Source organism: Macrosteles quadrilineatus, unplaced genomic scaffold, assembly GCF_028750875.1.
Source record: "Macrosteles quadrilineatus isolate MER2022 unplaced genomic scaffold, UCM_ALF_1.0 Scaffold_4__1_contigs__length_99947679, whole genome shotgun sequence".
In the NCBI taxonomy this organism is placed as follows: Eukaryota; Metazoa; Arthropoda; class Insecta; order Hemiptera; family Cicadellidae; genus Macrosteles; species Macrosteles quadrilineatus.
Genome location: NW_026542597.1, coordinates 21,085,696 through 21,106,137, shown reverse-complemented (window position 1 = coordinate 21,106,137; position 20,442 = coordinate 21,085,696). Strand labels below are relative to the sequence as shown.

The following is a 20,442-nucleotide window of genomic DNA, read 5'->3' as shown; positions in this document are numbered from 1 at the left end:
TTAAGTTTTTAAATTGGATAAAATATCACTATTAATTCCGTAATCTTTACCAGATTCAAAACGTGCCAGTTCTGTAAAATCGAATCATTAAATGAACAACTGTTGTCTCAAGGTCATAGCATAGTCTGTTCAAACTCGACTAAGTGTTCAGAATACACGACATGTTGACAATCAGCTGTGAAGACTGCGTGAATTAAATCAGCTGTTTATATCAGCTGACTAGTCCCTCATGAATTGCAATAGATCATACAATGGTAAAGTTTCAATGGTTATCAAGCTTATGTTGTTCTGGTAAGTACATTTTTAAATACGATAAAAATCAAGATTTTTACATACTTTGTATACCCGAAGTTTTAAAGATAACTACCTACTACGAAATTATGCTTATCTGTGAAGATGGAGGCTATAGATTGTGCAAAAAGTACAAGCTGGTTATTCGGTTTTCAAATAGTGCAATGTTAATGCATCCAAAAATAATCCAATCCAAAAATGAAAAATATAAATACTTCAAGTCAAACACATTATTTCAAACATTTTACTGTACTGTTATAAATTAGTGTGGATTGATTGAAATAGGTCAAGTACGAACTTTAAGCTGTCTTTTCATTCAAACTTTAAGTTGCATCTTTTTCTGTAATCTGTAGTCTTCGTGGCATAACCTGGGTCAATAACAGCTGTTTAAAGAGACGTCGAAAAGTAAGAAGTCTTTAATTTTTATGGAATTTTGATCAAACGTAGTAATTAAGGTGTTGTAATATAAGGTTTTTTGATGTAGCTAGGAATTTTTGATAGTTAAATATCATTTCCCTCTTGAGATGACCTTTAAAATAAAAAAAAAATCAGAACACGATATTTTTATTTTTCTACTACTGTATTACTATTAGTCACCGAGATAGCATGGAGTTAAATGCAGTACGTTGTCACAGACAATATAATACTTTAATGTTTATTCCATTGTCTGTGACGTTGTCTTCCTCTCGTATATTATACTTTGAAGGAATATTTATAGTAATCTTCATAATTTTATCACCAATTTATTTATTTCAGTTTAGAATTTTAGAATTTCACAAAATCACGCTGTTTTTCGTAGTAGCAACGTTAGATAATGTGCAAAAATTTGTTGGTTTTATTTCGTATAATTTGGGCATGGATAAGTTTAAAACTGTTTTAATATTTATCAGAATAAAAACTTAGAAAAGCAACTAGACATTCAAAAACCCTCTACAAATCTAGAAATACGTTTGCAAGTATGCTGGGACAGTAAAATTAAATAATACCATTCTACAAATAAACCGTCAAACTAACTATTTCAATTATGACGAGTTAATACGATGTTTAACCCAAAGAAATTACTTAAATACACATAAACTATTCAAGATCTAAATAATTACTGTTTTCCAAACACCATATAATATATTTCCAAACTTGGCCAAATTTTTAAGCTTGCTGAGAACAACCTGAATAGAAAAAAACTAAATTTGTAGGATTAGTGACTTGCATACTGAAGTTGGGAAAATCGGAGCTAGTAAATTCATCACCCTTTGGTTTACCTCACTACCGCATTCTTACGTCTGGATTCATGGTCAATAAGAGGGAAACACATGTATTTTATCTATGTCGCCAAACATAACATTATTCCAACATTGTTTTTATAGTAATTTGTCACTTAAAAAACTGTTACCCAGTTTACCTTCAAATTTTAAAAATTATTGATGAAAAAGTGCATTCATTTTACCCATATTTCTAAAATATAGTACCACCGAAAAAACTTGTAATATTTGTTTACATTTGAAAATTCACTACGATCATATAATAAAGAATATTGCCCATTGTCTTTCGCTACAAGAATGTCTATCGCTTGACTACAGTTTTACTAGCTTGACACGCCTACAGAATTTGCGTCGATGAATAAGGAAATTATCCGTTTGCCAAGTATTGCTGCGTCGACAGCTGTTTACACAACAGTCCTGTAGTCCAGTCAAACTTCTACGTCTGCTAGAGCGCGTCCAAGGTGATCCTGTAGTCTTCCTGGGAGGGATACAGGAAGTGTAAGCTTGCAGGTCACTAACAGTAGCCGAGGTCATAGGTCAAGGACGTTAAGAAGCTGACCGGGTCAATGTCTTCATCAAGTAGTTTTTCCTCAAAATTATGCGATGAGCTAATCGTTCCGGTTTGCCGCTGAGATTGGTAGTGTTGTTATAATCTATTGATTCACGATCTTGCATGAGCAACTTTGATCACGAAGTTGCATGAGTTTTATGTGCGTGGGTACAAACATAACTAGAAGACTTTTACGCCACACTACATTATTTTGACGAACTTCCCACGCAAGGATTTAGTCCAGAAAACAGCTGTTTGCCACCAGCTTATTCAAATGGGGGTTCATTGCGTACTACTGTACTGCGGATACACTTATTTTCAGGACTAGTAACGTAATATACTATTTCATCACTCAGTACCGAAAGAAGATATTTTCAATTACAGCTGATATCAAAGAAAATAATTGTTTACCACCTCCAATTTAGATCAAGGGGAAACGATCAGCTGATTTCCCTAGCTATTTGCCCACTACGCTGTAGTGTTTATTTACAAATTTGTATTATTGAAATTAGCTGTTTTTACTGTTCAACAATAGAAATGTAATTAATTGGCTTAAGATAGTTTTGGCTGTGTTTTAGCGTATATATGTTTACTGCCCCTCATAACCTTGACCTTCTAATGTTTACATTGTTATAAAGGTTTGCTGGGTTTGCTATATCCTATTTGCTTTTTCATACTTAATGTCGATTAAGAAATATAATAATAGCATTGCTGATTATATAGTATATACCATGGTAGGTAATAGTTTTAATTCTACTGAGGTATGCTATTTTGTGTGTGAGTATTTTTGCGTCGTGATAAAAAGTATCGTCCATAACTTGTACTTACCGAAAGTAACTTTCCAGCACTTACTCAAATTATTCAAGTGTTCAAGGTTTTCCTTATTTTGTAAAAAAAAAACTATCTCTGAAATTAACTCGTTCGTGAAATTCGGGGAGTGCAAATATTTAAATAATTTTACACGGCTGTAGGTCAAATTCGTTCAATTAAATTAGGTACTAGCTTTCTTCGATATTATTTTAAACATACGTCAACTATATTAGCTCAGATCATTACTAAGTCCTGTTTATTTTCATCGGGAAGATGTTTAGGTTCTATAATATTTATTGACAATTGTATTAAAATGTTAGGAATATTTTTAATTTCCTGATTATTATCAAATATATTTAGTTTATAATGTACAGTACAGTAATACCTATATTAATTAATTTGAAGGTTATTGTTATTAACTTTCAGGTTAATTGACGGAAAGTCGAAATAAAACCGACGGTAAGTTAACGGAAACGCGTTGAAGGACATGAGCATGAGATACACCTGGGTGAACCTGTTTCTCCTCAGTGTCGTTCAGTTAAATAGATCTGCTATATTGGCTGTGGTTTTTTGTTCCACCTTTACATCATAGAATGCTAGACCTGTGATTTATTCACACACTACAGGCTAGTCCTAGAGGGTTGCAGCATTATCACAGATAATATTCATTGGTGATTAGCAAAATTTGAACCTGCGACCTCGTGATCCGAAGACCCGCGCCCTAGACTAGCTCGCTCCCTTGAATTAGCTGTAGTGCGTTATCCTCAGACGTTATTTTAGTCGGAAACTATGAATGCTGCACTAATTACTTTCTGTGATATGCTAGGTGTCAAGGTGATAAGAATAGTAATTTTGCCGCTATGCACTTTGATAGGATGCGGAGGTGGATATGACACTCTTGACCAATATATACTTCATTACCAAACTGACGCCTGATGTAATTTAGATGTAGTTTAGATTATGTGTATGTGCGTGAGAATTTGCACATGTTATTTACATCCCGGACACTTAACTACCTCGAGTTTTCCTCTCAGCCCTGACACCATAACCTTGTAATCTAACTGAAAATATGCCCTGAACTACCTTTCTTCTACTTCAACAAGATCCTAATGATCTGTGTTCGTAGCCCATTTTATTGTCTGATAAACGTTTGACACATTCTTTTCATTTCCACACAGTAAATAAAAATGATTTTATTTTATCTATAGACGCTTTATAGCTTAGTACGATAACAATAAACAAACAAAAACAAGGAAGATGGCCTAGTAGGTACTTTGATTTTTTTGTGACATTCTAGTATGACTTTTACACAGCATGTCCATGAAGACTAATCCTCAGTATGTTCTCCTGTTCTTTATTTGATTAACCAACACTTTGTTCTCATGTTCCATTGTTTGAGGAACTATATCTTTGTTCTCCAGTTTCATCGATCAACTATAACTCTACTCTCCTGATCCATTCAGGACCATAACTCTGTTCTTATGATCCATTGAGATTGAGAATTCACAACTCTGTTTTCTTTATCCATTGAAGAAATTGAAGAACTATATTACTTATCTTCCCTTGAACCATTAATACAGTAGCTATCGCTCTATTTTCTTAACTCCTGATCCATTCAGAACTATTTCAACCAGAACTAACACTCTGTTCTCTTGATCCATTCAGAACAATAACTCTATTCTTCTGTTCCAGTGAGCACCAAGGAGCGCGAGGGCGAGGCCCCCCGAGGGGCGGCGGAGGAGGAGCTCGCCCAGAAGGCGATGGGGGACTACGGCAAGTGGCAGCTGGGCATCATCTTGCTGATGTGTGGTCTCAAGCTGCCCATTGCGTGGGTACAGCTGGGCATTGTGTTCCTAGCAGCCCCCATGCCCTTCCACTGCGACAACGGTACCCAGACCTGCACCACGGACCAAGGTGGTGAATGCCACAAGTGGGTCTACGACAGGAGTGTGTTCTCTGAGACAATCATCAGTGAGGTAGGTTGTCAAAAAGAATCATGCGCATGTTCTTTCTGTTGAAATGACAGCATGATGCCAATGATAGCATTGCAAAAAGATCAAAAGTTCTCTTGGCAACTAAATTACTTCTGGATAACAGTAAATTTGAGCTACAACTTGTAGGTAAGGGTTCTCATACGGAATTAAGGTAACACATCTTGGTTAGCATTATCTTTAGTAATGCCTAAAACATAGAAAAGGTTCGCCCATCCAAGACCATTATTTTCCACACAGTCAATTCAGAAATGCTCATTATGAAACGAGGGGTAACTATATAAGTAGCCAGCAAGAATGTTGAATTATTACTCTGTGATGAAGATGGCTAGACGATCGCTTATGCTATTGTAATTCTCTTATGCCATCTTGTTACGTATGCCCATGATACCCATGATTAAGGCATTGCAGCCCACTATTGTCGAGGCTGATTATATGATGTTTTGGTTTAGTGGGACCTAGTGTGCAGCCGTCTTCAGCTGGTCAACGTAACTCAGATGGTGCTGATGATTGGAATACTTGTGGGCAACATCATATTCAGCATTGCTGCCGACAGGTAAGCCCGACAAATACGGAATTCAAAATACAAATCTTTCGACCTTTGCTTCAACTTAAACTGACAAAATTAGTTTGTCCACTTCATCAGAAAGAACGAATCATATTGTTTGACCATGCCAGTAACTATTTTACTATTAAATTTCAAGGTAACCTTCCAAATGGATTTTGATGACAAGATGACTTAATACAGGATATCCTTTCATCATTGTTGAGCATTTCTATTGTTCCGGAATGAATGGTTCAAAGACAAATTACTTTTTAATTTTATCCCTTATTCGTTTCATGTCTACATTTTCCCTTAGCTGAAATATTAAATATTTCATTTACTACGTTTGAAAGACTTTACTTGTTGATGTACAGTTGCTTAACCCTTGGTCGAAAAAGCCGTTGCAGAAGAGCAGTTCTTGTATGTAGTAGTTGAGTTCCTTTAAATTGAAACCGTTCCTCTACTCCATCATTAATTGAAACCTACTTTTAAATTTACGTACTTTAAAATGCCTTTTGCTAAGGCATATTCCAAATATTGCTTAACATTCAAAACGTGTGACAAGTCATCCGCCAAATCAATTTTGATACCGTACCAAATATGAAAAGATTGTAATTTTCCTACTACAGTTCTATGACACTAATTGATGACATAATTCACATAATATTTACTCGAGGATTCCTCAAAGAGACCAAAGGAGTTTTGAGATTGGAAATAAAACACAAACCTATCCAGGTATTTTGGTATTTATAGATTTTTCCAACATTTCATTCTATTAGATTATAGTGCAAACTAATCCATTCATTTAGTTAAATTTTGATTCCTCCAAGACATATTTTTTCTGAGAACTTTACACCCTAGATAATAGTAGAATTTTAACTCAATTATTTTGTCAACGCTTAAAAGTAAAGAATCTTACAAACGTTTGTAATTTACGAAACAATTGCGAGAAGTCACTTAAAACGTTGTTAGTAACTAACTATCAATAGTAATCAATCACAATAGTAACAATGGCGAGCTTGTTAATTAAAATCAAAATAGGTTTATGTTTAATCTGTGTAGCACTGTAGTAGCTCACGTATGGGTGGAATGATTTCGAGTTGATAAAAGATGATCAAATAAATACACTTTTGCATCAAAGATTATAACGATTTCTACTACTTGAATCCACAAAATCAGTTGCAATTGTAAAATTTATGGTAGGAAAATTGTTCGTTTTGTAAACAATTTAGGAACCATACATTTTTGTGGATAAATAATATAACAGATCGGTCGAATGTTAAAGATAAAGATAACATTCGAGATACCCTACTATCCTACTAATATTATAAATGAGAATGTTTGGATGTATGGATGTATGGATGTATGGATGTATGTTTGTGACAAGTGAACGCGAAAAATACTGGTCGGATTGGGCTGAAATTTGGCATGATGATAGCTCACATTCCCGATTAACATATAGGCATATTCTTATTTCAAAAATCATTTCGGGCTCCGCCCCAGTGGCTCTGGAGTTTCCCATGTTAACCTTATGAGAAATGGAATTATTGAATCTTAACAGCTGTTTCAATTAAACAAGTTGGTTCTGTTCTATGATGTTCAATAGCATTAAAGTTACAAGGATTACCAACAGGGTGCAGCACTATTATTTCTTTTACATTTATGACAACAGCTAATTTGCAACCAAAAGGTGAGTGAGCGTAGCGAACGAACTTCAACCTGGAGGCGAGTTAGCGTAGCGAATGAGCTAACCTGAAGGCAAGTGAGCGCAGCGAACGAGCTCCAACCCAAAGGTGAGTGAGCGTAGCGAACGAGCTCCAACCTAAAGGTGAGTGAGCGTAGCGAACGAGCTCCAACCTAAAGGTGAGTGAGCGTAGCGAACAAACTTCAACCATGACGTGATTGAGCCATGCGAACGAGATAATCTTGAAATTTAAGAAGTTAAACGGGGCAAAGCCCGCGGGTTACAGCTAGTAATCAATAATAGTATTAAGACGAGTTGTGAATTCATAGGAAGAGTTGAATACTTGGAAACAAAATTGAAAACATAGATATGCTGATTAATAAACAACTAAATACAACAACAACAACAACAACAACAACAACAACAACAAAAAACAACTAAATAAACAACTAGCTTTCCTATAGTATAATTTATATCCTGGTTCATCCTGTTGCCAGCATTTCACTAGAGATACCATGTGATAATTCTTGTCATTCTTATATCAGGGCTTAAAATTTGTGGAGTAATATCCAATAGTCTATGATCTAATCGAAATCGCTCACCATTTATGGTAATGGGCATAGCACCAGCTGATCTTTGAAAATATGAACATACAACATTTTCTGCCGCAGGTTTGGTCGCAAGACGCCCCTAGTGTTTGCTGGCACGGTACAGATGCTGACTGGGGTCAGCGCCAGTTTCTCCCCTTGGTTCAGCGTCTTCCTCGTCCTCAGGTTCCTTCAGGCTGTCGCTACAGGAGGAATGATGACCATTAGCTTCGTCCTCTGTACGTAGAATGTCAGGGACAACTATAGTACCAGCATTTCAATTTAGTAGATATCTATATCTTTTTGTTTCACTAGCTTCTAAAATTGAGATGGCCGCATTAAGTTGTTGTTGAAGTTGAAGTTACAGCTAACTAATCTGTACTTGATAGCCTCTAAATATAAGTTATTATAATGAGTTACTTAAATGACAAGACACTTAGTAGAAATGTCACTTATTGAACATGCCACTTGGTAGAAATGACACACTTGATTAACAAGCCACTTAGCGGAACTGACACTTAATTGACAAGCCACCCTTTAGCAGAAAACACTTGAATTCCATTTATTAGAACTGACACTTGATTGTTAAGCCATGGTAGAACTGACACTTGATCGACAATCCAGTTGGTAGGATTGACACTTGATTGCTAAGCCAGTTGTTAACACCGACACTTGATAGACAATGGTGAGTCGGTGGCTCAGGCCTAAGGCAGCGATGTCGTGGGTTCGGATCCTGGTCACTGCCGCAAACATTTTATCAGTACAGTTCACCTGTGTACTGTGCCGGCTCACCCCTTGCTTTGCTGGATTTGTTCCACGCACAGATCTGTAGTTTATGTGGACGGGCAAATGCAAGGTTAAAAACCTCTTTAAAAAAGCCATTCAAATGAAAGCCACTTGTTAGAACAGAAATTTTTATCTAGCCACTCGATTTGAGTTAGAACGTTTCTTTAAATTCACAAACCACTTTGTAGAACTGACAATATGACGACTAACCACTTGATAGAAAATACACTTTATCGACTATCCACTTAGTAGAACTGACACTTGATCAACAAGTCACTTTAACAATTCAATGACACAGGTATGGAGGTCCTGAGTGGTCAGATGCGTACAACCGTCACCACCCTGTCTCACATCCCCTTCAACATCGGCCACGAGATGATGGTGGGCATCGCGTACTTCGTTAGAGACTGGCGTCACTTCCAACTGGTGACTAGTTTGCCATCAGCCCTCATTATCACATTCCTCTGGTAAGCCACCATCTTAGTTGAAATGGAAAATTTTATTTAGTCTCGTTTTGATGCTGCAAAGAAAAGGGTACCTATATTGAGACTGTTTTTTATTTGAGACTTTTTTTGTTGAAAGCTTCATGGAGACAAGGCTACAACCAACAGGCTCAATCTACACTACTATTAATAAACTACAAAAACAAGTGTGAGCTTTCCACACTTAACTTTTTTAACTTTTTGTATGGATGACAAATTAAAATATTTTCCCCCTTTTTTGCACTTTTAGCCAATGCAAATTAATTGCTATCCGTTTTAGTAAATTTTAGTGAGCACGTTCTAAAACCCCTTTACTTTGAAGACGGGGTAAAATAACAATTTATATTTTGTGTGCATGCAGTTACTGGATATTAAATTAATTTTTGTCCTTCCCAAGAAAACAGTCAAAGATAAAAGAATTACCTAAATTAACTGCAATTTGCAATATTTATGTTACCTTAATTGTTAGTTAGTTTTTAAGGTGTATTATCGTTTATAGCTTAATTTTGTGCAGATAAAATGAAAGATAAACATAATCATCGTCCTTGAGTTTAAACCAAGGAAAAATACAGATGGCTATTAATTGTATTACACAGAGATTAAAGTATACACAATTTTAATTTCAGCTGCAGTTTTTCGATACAGACAACATGAGAGTTAAAAATGACAAAATTAAAAAACCTAATTTTTTTAAATTATGAAATTAAGAAAAATTATAAAATTAATTTTTTAATTATAAATTTTAACACTATGTCACAACCTAACCTAACTAACCAAACTTGCTGATGATGAAAAAAATCTAATGAAGGTTTACCAATCGAAAAAATAGTTCTGTTCATAAAATAAAATTATAATTTCCTCAAATTCTAACAAAAGATGTACCGTTAAGAAGCAATCACATTCTAAGCAAAATCTTAGTGTCACCGGTGGGATTCGATCTGACTATCGGTACCTCTTGGACACCAGCCGAGTACTCTATCCATTACAACGCGAAGAGCGATGACCACGTCGTATTGTTGCGGTAATGGTGTTCCCTCAAGAGAAGATAGTATGAGGTCACACCATGACAGCCAATAGAATGCTCTCATTTCGTCCGTATCGAAAAACCGCAGCTGAAATAAAAAAATTGTACGTATCAGTAGACATGCCAGATAACTGTATGTATTAAGACGTTCTTTGGATCCAATTTTTGACCTTTTTTACAGTCAAACAATGCCATTATCACACACATTGATGTTAGAAAAATTCAGCCAGTAACTTATATCTAACAAAAAACCACTAAGTGGTAACACTTTCCCCGTCAAGTCAGCAATCCAAAAAAGTTAATAAATCATTACTTTTTCCGCCAAGAAAAACAATGTAATGTATGTAAGTTTGGCAACTTGGCGGCAGACTTTTGCTTGGTTTTTTTTCATTTAAGTTACGTTCGTGGATAATTTCACAAATCAACTTCTCTAATTAATTAGTCCAACTAAGTATAATTTATGAAATGTGGCACAAATAAGGTCAAATTTTGTAAAATAAGCTCTCACCTAGCAATGTACCAATGGGAGGGATACTTGCTCAATGAAACTAGTTTTATGGTATTTTTTAAAGGGATCGAGCAAAAGTCTGCCGCCAAGTTGCCAAACTTACATACATTACATTGTTTTTCTTGGCGGAAAAAGTAATGATTTATTAACTTTTTTGGATTGCTGACTTGACGGGGAAAGTGTTACCACTTAGTGGTTTTTTGTTAGATTTTATTTATTTTTGTAGAAAATTAACAGTTAAAATAAAAATCCTCTTTTCTCTGATATATAGACCACGGCACAACTACATCTCATTTAATTTCAATAATATTGTTAATGTAGAACTAAATTCTACATTTTTGGTCTTATCTGCTTTAAACAGATTAAAAACTTTTTGACACACGTACCAAAAACCAAAATTACTATTTAACAAACCCACTGGGCTTAAACTCAGTTTCAAATTTCATCAATGCTCATCTTGAACAACATAAAATGTGTTGATGTTACATAAGTGTTCTAATAATTAAACCCGTATATTGGCGGGGAAAGTGTTACCACTTAGTGGTTTTTTGTTAGATTTTATTTATTTTTGTAGAAAATTAACAGTTAAAATAAAAATCCTCTTTTCTCTGATATATAGACCACGGCACAACTACATCTCATTTAATTTCAATAATATTGTTACTGTAATGTAGAACTAAATTCTACATTTTTGGTCTTATCTGCTTTAAACAGATTAAAAACTTTTTGACACACGTACCAAAATTACTATTTAACAAACACACTGGGCTTAAACTCAGTTTCAAATTTCATCAATGCTCATCTTGAACAACATAAAATGTGTTGATGTTACATAAGTGTTCTAATAATTAAACCCGTATATCTAAAGACTAGTGTAAATTGAGCCCTTATTAGAGATGTAAAAATGTAATCAAACTAATTAGGTTTGTTAGAAATAGCATAAGGCAAAACAAATATTGAATAACTCATTTATCCTAAATTTACATATCACTTTTTAATTGCTTGTTTAACATATGTAGAGTGATTTTCCCGATCGTTTTATTTGTTTTAGTGTATCAAAACATAGAACAAACCTTAGTACTAGCGTACTAGTACTAAGTTTCAAGTTCCTAGGTTTCATATGTTTTGATAAGTAGTATTAAACTGTTAAAAATGACGAGCTGCTGTACCAGTGTACCATCGGTACACTGCATTTTTCAATGGAAAGTATCGGGGAATATCACTGCTCTAAGTAATTTTATATAGTAAGTAGTTCAAATCATTCAGTATACCTGAAAAAAATACTTTATAAAAGTATTAAAATAATTTTTCAGCTGTTCCTATGAATTTCTCTAACATTTAATTAATTAAGATTTAATCGCAGCTGGTCCTTCTTTTGTTTTGATTTTAATCCCATGTTATTTAAATGGGCCAAACTCGTACTTTGAGGGCTTGCCAAGGGTTTATGGGTCAACGCATCGACTTGAGACCCTCAAAAGGCACATCTACACGCTAAGGGCTTTCAAACAACATAAAAAACATTAAAATTGAGCCAGTGGTTTGGGCTGTAGGTCCGTCAACATTTAAGGAGAAGAAGGAGAACACGGAAAATTTGTGAATTTTCAAACTAGTTTTTCTTGGCTCAAACACAACCGTTTTTTAAATTCTTTTTTTTAATTTTGTTGAGAATGATTGCCCCTATCCAGTAGATGAACAATTATTTTAATAGCTTTTGTTTCTTCAGAGCTATAGACGAGTAAAAAAGCCACTTTGTCACGTCATGTATATATACACTGCAGCAGCTGTGTACCGCTGGGGGACTTGGCGGGGCGGAACGCTGCCGCGTTCCTTAATTCATGGAGTCTGTAGTTTGCTGCAATAGGGGTATTTTTAAAACTTTTCTCAATGTTGTGTGGATGCCCACAGTAAAATACACTACACAACAGCACAAATTGTCATAGTTAACTGATAACTGAATAGCCCATTTCTTCTAGCTCTATCTATTGTTTCTGTTTACAAACTGACCCTTCAGTAAGTCTGAAACACATAAACAATATAAGTTGTGGTTTTCAACAGGTAAAATTATTTGACACAAGACATTTTATTTCTGTGGAATCTTGTATATTGTTGCAGAGATTAGCAGCTGTTTGAATTAGATTTATACTCCGTCACAAAATGGTGTGTTTTTAGACAAAGATTAATATGAATGCAGATTGTCGAATGAGTGATGATAACTTTAATTGTTACTGACTAGGATCAGCTGATTTATTAGCCAGGCCCATTTATTGAAACTGCAATGGTAAAGTCAGCTGTGAACAGTTGCAACCCAGGCTTGACTTTCAGGATCCAGTAAACTTTTAGATACTCAGCCAGCAATATATTTAGCGATTAAAAACTTATTTAATTCGATTAGTTTAGAAAAACTTTTTATAACTTTTTTAAGATGACCTGTCCTTAAAGTCTCTTGATCCTGGTTTACAGGTTGGTTCCAGAGAGTCCTCGTTGGCTCCTAGCCGTGGGGAGGTATGACGAGGCAATGGTGGTGCTGCGGAAGGCAGCCGCTGTGAATAACAACCCGATACCTGCTGACGTCACACTTACAAAGACGGAAAAACAAAGGGTGAGAATAAAAACCATCTACATTCTACATTATTAAACTATTGTGCCATTAAATAAAATTGTTTAACGACATCCTTTACTATCCCGTTCAAATGGCAGTTGCCAGGGAAAATACAAGTAAAGATGGTTTGGCAATTTATGGAAGAATTTGACAAAATATTCTCATAAATGATAAAGGGAAGGATAGTGGCAGATTTGGAGGGACGCTGAGGATGTTATAGTCCCAGACAAAAAAAATTGAGAGCAGCTAATTTGTCAGTTAAAAGAACAGTTGCTCATGAAATACAAACACAAATCAACTTTGGACCTCAAAAACGTTAAACCATTGACTATACACCTCTAGTAGAGGTGTATAGTCAATGGTTAAACCAAACTATAAACTGGTGCGAAATGGTCAAACTTCATGGGTCTTGTACTAAACTATTTTTACATAACCCTAATTTTTTTCTTCAAGTTATATTAAAATAATATTCATTTTGAAAGCCCCTTGGCTACTTAATATAAATTGTTATAGACTTATGGCTTGTCTCCGTCATTAGTCCAAATTATGTACAAAAACATCCAAAAATTGACATAATTTGGACTACCAATAGTGGTAAGCCATAGTGGTGTATTAAAAGTCGTACCGTAGAAGCCAGATAAAATTGTTCAATGTTGTTCCAACACTTTACTGCATTATTTATAGTTTTGTTTTAGTGTTAAGATTCCAGCAGGATTTCAACAAAATAACTATGCTACAGGAAAGACAGAAAGAGTTTCACAAGCAATGACACAATTGGAATGCTTACATCATGAAAGACTTACTGAAGAAAAAAGATTTCTGAAATTTTGTTATTCATGCATAAGATAATCTTTATCAAGATTCTAGATAACAAAGTTATTTTTTGTATTAAAGATCGACATATCCGAGGAGAAGAAGGCCAATATCCTTGATTTGCTGCGGACGCCCAACATGCGCAGCAAGACGTTGGCGATGAGTTTCAACTGGATGGCATGCGGGCTGTGTTTCTATGGCTTGGCACAGTACGTCAGCACGATCGGAGGCAATATCTTTGTCAACGTAGCTTTGGCCGGTTAGTATAATCTTTTGCTGGTTTATTTTTTTTTTAATGTATCTAAGAAGGATGGAAGAAGATATAAGAAGAAGTTTCAAGAAGTTAATAGCACTCAGAAAATTCGCTGATCATTTAAGGAAAACTTAAAAATAAAAAGGAGATCTAAATCATATGGTCAACCTTATTTTCTCCTCATAAGTGGGTTTTCAGATAGAGCTATGTTGTTCCACAAGGGAGTGTGTGTGAATCATTGACTTTTTGATATCGAAATATGGACCAGGATAGATATTTTTGAAAGGACAGATATTTTTGAAAGGACATCCATTAAATTGTATACGATTTCTATGATATATACTCCTTTGCGTTTGTTTGCAGGATCATTTGTGATACCAGGCATGCTGATAACTCTTTACACTCTGGACAAGTTTGGCCGCAAGTTCACTTTAATCAGTGGACAATTCCTGGCTTCACTTTGCTGCTTTCTAATTATATTTTTCCCTGAAGGTATGAATACTTTTATTTGACAAATTTTTAATATATTTTCTGCTATGTTTTTTTTAGCAAACTTCCTAAACTATTTTTCCTTTTAGTTGCAGCATAATTTTGAACATATTTTTCTTCTAAACTACAACAATCTTTGAAACTCTCCCACCTTTTTGAAACTGTTTCTCACCTATGTTGCAGCTCCAGGCAAGTCAGATTTCCCCCGAGTGGCCTTAGCGTCCCTGGGTATTCTAGGAATGGGTATCTCGTTCCCCACAGCGTATTTGTACAGCGGGGAACTGTTCCCGACAGTTGTACGTAACGTAGGAGTTGGTACAGGGTCGATGAGTGCTAGAGTAGGCTCTATGGTGGCACCGTTTGTGGCCTCACTGGTAAGTGAACTATCAATTTAATTTGTGCTACACAAGGTTTAATGTTCCAATGGGTTTTGTGCACATAGATACATGGGCAAATTGTCGTGTTACAAAAAAGCCAAATAAGATTTTGGGATGTTGAAATTTGATTTTGTACACTATCCATGGTGGCACCGTTTGTAGCCTCACTGGTAAGTGAACTATCAATTTAATTTGTGCTACACAAGGTTTAATGTTCCAATGGGTTTCGTGCACATCGATATATGGGCAAATTGTCGTGTTACAAAAAAGCCAAATAAGATTTTGGGATGTTGAAATTTGATTTTGTACACAATCCTGGGAAATTCAGGGAGAAATACATATCGGGCAACAGAGTAACAGTACCAATCTTTCACTTACAAACATTTGCTGAAAAAATGTCACTTCTGTTTCCATGACTGATAAAATTTGATATGCAATTAGTTTGTATGTACCAAGAATACCAGAACAGAACCGGTATGGATCATAAACATAAACAAATGACGTTTCTGACCCGAAAATAAACATTGTTTAACATTGCTTAAATGGAACTGTCTAGACCATTATGTTAATGCTATTAGTATAACATATGGCACCAAATGACAAATAAAAGACATTTTCATGTTCATGCATGTACCATTATCCGATGTTTGTACTAATGTGTCTCCCAGTAATTTCCCGAAACTCAAGTTTCAGTAAATGAGATTCATGTAACCTATATAGTGTCCCTAGTACTGCAGAAACATTCCACTTGGAATATACACTTTATTTCCTTGATCTGCACTATAACTTTTTCACACTTTGAAGACTGAAGTCAAATTATTTAATCTATCAAATTCACCCAATAGCATAGCAGAACTTGGATGTCACCTTTAACAACATCTATTTTAACAACATATTTCAGCAACACGTGTATTGTGTCTGTTGCAGAGTTTCTATGGGGAGATGTTGCCTCCTTTAGTGTTCAGCCTAGTCCCTCTGGCAGCAGGAATTCTCGGGTTATTGCTTCCTGAGACAAGAAACACGCAACTACCTCAAACACTGGAGGAAGGAGAACTTTTTGGAAAGTAAGTAACAGACGACAACTGGACAAAAAAGTCCTTAAACTTTATTAATCATTACTAGAAAACAATATTTGTTGTGTTTAATTTATTAGTGAATTTTGTGGGTACGGCTTTAGGCTATTGATAAAATAAATAGCACTAAAATTTTCAAGCTAAAGCTATAGTTTTAGAATAAAAATGAACATAGTTTAATTGAGCTATTAATAATAGTCTTCTAAAGTCAATTACTGATTTCTGTTAAGTACATCAATTTTGCAACCAAACCAAACTAAACTGATAATATAACTTAATATAAACTCCATATTTTATGTTGTATCAACTATTGTACAAAAAATAACCAAGGGAGAAATTTTAACTTGGAACTCTGCACTGCGGTTACCATAGGTTCTGGCGCACACACACCGTAACTACATGGCGCTCCCAGCGGTGTGCGCCAGAACCTATGGTAACCGCAGCCACAGAAAACGTACTACTATAACCCAGAATGCCAACCGCATGGTAAAAAGCATTAAGCGGTTTGAGAGAGCTTTGCCTGTCAATCCGTAGGCAGCGCCACCAGCGTTGCCATGCTGCGGTTGGCATTCTGGGTTATAGTAGTATGTTTTCTGTGCCGCAGCACAACTGACTGTCCACATTTAATCATTTTTGTCTATGGTGATACAGTAGAGTCTCGCTATTTCAAACCAAAAGGGGACACAACACTTTTCGAAATAGCGAAAATTCAGACTAAGCAGATATCTGTAATAGCTCATCATTGCGATCGCTGATGATGTTCACGGCTTTGCCACAATCCCGTGAGACAATGATGTCATTGTGAACTTGAAAGATGCTGTGCGTAGAAGATGTTCTTGATTTTGCCAAAACTATGAAGATTTTTTTTTATTTTACCAGGACTGCTTTGAATTTTTGTTTTCGCGATCGGTACTACACCTGATGAGTGTAGATAGTGCAAAAGAACACCTATTAAATTACATTAAATTATAGTTTTTTTTACTGTGATATGACTGAACTCTGACGTGCCAGAACTGATGTGTGTGAATAGATCTTAATTGATACAATTGTAGCATCTCAGTGATTATATAAAACAACTCATAATATACTACAACTAATAATTATATGTATTTTACAGAAAACACAAACCACCGACCCAAAGTCAGATAGAAGGGGTTAAGAATGAAGCTTACATAAACGACCACCAAGCTTAAGTAGTGAAGCACAAGTTACCTTACCTTTTATGATAATGAGGTATAGATCTTTTTGATAACAAAGATAATCCATAGTTCACAAGATCTGAGGTATTTAGTCTTGGTTATTAACAAAGGAATCCACATGATGCTACAAAGTATAAAGTTAAATTTTTTGTAGATGTAAAGCCACCTCTAATACAAGTAAGGGGCAATGTCACATTCTGGTCTACGGAAACAGCTGTTGCACTAATTCATATTGAAGCATCTGGGAAATGTTTTTTTACATATTTTTTTATTATTGTAGTTACCATGGCAATAGGTTGGCCTGTGCAATGTTGCCACACACCAACAACCGCGGCCTTGAACTAGAGGCTATGGTAGAAGTGGTTCATTTAAGGCAATTTATTTATACTTTTTTTGGTCTTTGAAGTCAACAAGTAGTCAAGACTCAATGGAAATGTTATAAAATAGTCTGCTTTAATGTTGTTGTATTGTTTATTTTAACTGGACTTCTCTAACTTACAACCATTTACTCTAAATTTAACTGTGAATTGACATTCCATCCAAATTTTCACTGATCTTATTTCGTCTTGTATGTATATATTGTAAATATTACTGTAGTAGTTATATTGTAAATATTTAAAGACAGTAGTTAAGTTATTTGCTTTAAAAACTTAGCTTGGATTTGTGATCTTTTACATCACTCATTTCATAGCACTAGTAGTGATAAATTTGTATGGCTTTGTAAAAGTGGATAATAACATCTTGAAAGAATAATAATAAAAATTATTATTATTAAACAGCAGTTTGATGTTTTGTTTGTTCTGTCCCCTTGGAAGAATGTTTATTAAGAAACTAATATTTTTCCTAGAGATTTTGAAAAAATCTTTTGTTTAAGAATGCGATAGGTGTAAATAATTTTGGGTTCATATTTGTCTGAAACTAAATTATTTTGAGGATTAAATCAAAGTTTTGCTGGTTTTGCAATAAATATTTATTGGTTACGATAATATTACATCTCAACCAACAATAAATTAGGTAATAGATTGATTGAGAAACAGGTTACAGCCCACTTTCTGCAATACTATTAGCATCACTACAATATGTTGATTTGATAATCGTAAACTATTCTATTTTGTTCTTGGTAACATTATAAATAACAATTTTAACAAGATTAATTATGTAACAATGAATAATATTTTAGTTTCAAATGTAATTATTTATGACTAAATCTATACAACAGATAATCCATGTAATGTATGTAATGGCAAATTAAAACTTAACAGTCTCATAGGAAAAGAAGACTAGAGTTTTATCTCAAATAATACTTATAAATTCATGTTATTTTGGTAAAAAAGTCAAATAACGATACTAATTTATTTTTGGTTTTTAACTAACTGCTTAAACAAATGACTAACAATACTATTATTTAATCTGAAAGACAAATTTGTTAAACCAATTATTTTAAAGAATATAAAATAGATTCTTATAAACGATAATGATCATATTTGTGCAGTTATGTGCTACATTTTTGCAATGGCAAAATTTTTGGATGGGCAGATAAATTTGTTTAGTAAATTCATAAACACTATTAAAATCGAGAAAAAAACTAAGTACATTGTCCGTTACAGTATTTGAGCAGTAAAAGAAATGATTTATTATTAGATTAAACAGTTTTACATATCACGGATAGTTGTGAAAATATATTGGGTTAGTTCTTTTTATGTACATTAACCTATTAATAAATTAAATAATATAACTATGATAAGTTATTTATAGAACAATCAAATGCATTATTTGTGGAAAATACAGAGTTGAGCTATCATTGACAATCGTAAATTAAGAAAACCGTTAAATAATTTAGATAATATTTAAAGACTTAACACTATGTTATATGAGTAAAATTAATACCTTTCTAATATCCCAAACATATTTATAAATCTTTGATCTTATATTAAGATAACATTTACCACTACAAATTCAGATAGATCAAAAGTGAAAAATCTTATTTTCAAGAATCTACATTTGTTTCTATTTATAATTGTTTTGAAAAATATAGCTGGAGTAAATCGAAGTATTTAAAAAATTTTTAACGTTTGAGCTTTAATTACTGCGTATTCTACTTTAATAAGCTTGTGTTTAAATGTAAAATTGTAATTACCAAACATTCCTCTTAAGATAAGGAAAACTGCATAATTCCTCTCTAGATTTAATGAATGAAAATACAAGACGACCATTTTTTTCTATTGTACATTGTAACCTCAAACCTTTGGTTTTCATCAACTTGTGCTGAAGACTTAAGCCCTAATTATAACAGCCTTTGTATTGCAGACATAATAAATACACTTACGAACAAAACAGTCAACAACAATCAATGACTACAACATATCACAGAGAAAACAAACAAACCATGAGAATCACAGAAAGGTTACATTAGCACTTCAAACAAGATAAAACAAAAACATACCCTTGATTTATCAAGCCCAAATAAAGAAGGTGGAAAATTTAAATTCTATACAAATATATGATGGTTTTAAGTACGTTAGTAGTACTTAGTTTTAACCTGGTGATTTCATCTCTTGACGAAGGCATATCTTGAAGGACTCCAAACCTTCATTCTTGGTAGTAATCTGAAAAATTTAGTTCAAGTCATGTTAAAAATTAACTGTGTATGAAATATTAAGAAGGAGTATTGTTCAGCAAAATTAAAACAAGTGCAGTATAGAATTAACATTGATTTTCAAGTAGAAGGATGAAACCTATTCTAATGCTGCATAACCTTGAAACCTATCCTTAATGCTCCAAACATAGCAAGAAACCTCTTGCAACCCATCTTTAATGCTTCATTCTTCATGAAACCATCTCTCAACCCATCCTTAATGCTTCATTCTTACCTAGAAACCTCTTGCAACCCATCCATAATACTTAATTCTTCATGAAACCTCTTGCAACTAATCCTTAATGCTTCATTCTTACCTAGAAACCTCTTGCAACCCATCTTTAATGCTTCATTTTTCATGAAACCTCTTGCAACCCATCCTTAATGCTTAATTCTTCATGAAACCTCTTGCAACCCATCCTTAATGTTTCATTCTTCATGAAACCTCTTGCAACCCATCCTTAATGCTTCATTCTTACCTAGAAACC

The 20,442-nt window shown here is 34.3% G+C and overlaps 2 protein-coding genes across 5 annotated transcripts in view; one reads left to right on the top strand and one right to left on the bottom strand.

The window, feature by feature from the left end:
- Nucleotides 1–18,117, top strand: part of LOC128993303 (organic cation transporter protein-like) — a 47,506-nt gene extending 29,389 nt beyond the window's left edge. The window contains exons 1-11 of one of the 2 annotated variants that reach the window (XM_054417109.1): nt 237–291; nt 4,603–4,886; nt 5,354–5,457; nt 7,801–7,955; nt 8,801–8,969; nt 12,977–13,115; nt 14,010–14,187; nt 14,545–14,673; nt 14,854–15,044; nt 15,975–16,111; nt 17,238–18,117. In XM_054417109.1, coding sequence (XP_054273084.1) covers nt 252–291; nt 4,603–4,886; nt 5,354–5,457; nt 7,801–7,955; nt 8,801–8,969; nt 12,977–13,115; nt 14,010–14,187; nt 14,545–14,673; nt 14,854–15,044; nt 15,975–16,111; nt 17,238–17,313 — 1,602 coding nt within the window. In that variant the 5' untranslated portion in view covers nt 237–251 and the 3' untranslated portion in view covers nt 17,314–18,117. Of the gene's footprint in view, nt 1–236; nt 292–4,602; nt 4,887–5,353; nt 5,458–7,800; nt 7,956–8,800; nt 8,970–12,976; nt 13,116–14,009; nt 14,188–14,544; nt 14,674–14,853; nt 15,045–15,974; nt 16,112–17,237 lie in introns of those variants that run through there. The other variant, XM_054417110.1, reaches the window with a different exon arrangement.
- A 145-nt stretch (nt 18,118–18,262) lies between these two features.
- The window catches only part of LOC128991915 (calcium uptake protein 3, mitochondrial), a 55,337-nt gene continuing 53,157 nt past the window's right edge, over nt 18,263–20,442 (bottom strand). For all 3 annotated transcript variants that reach the window (XM_054415197.1, XM_054415196.1, XM_054415199.1), the window contains one exon: nt 18,263–19,925. In XM_054415197.1, the coding sequence (XP_054271172.1) occupies nt 19,854–19,925 (72 nt within the window). In that variant the 3' untranslated portion in view covers nt 18,263–19,853. The remainder of the gene's footprint in view (nt 19,926–20,442) is intronic.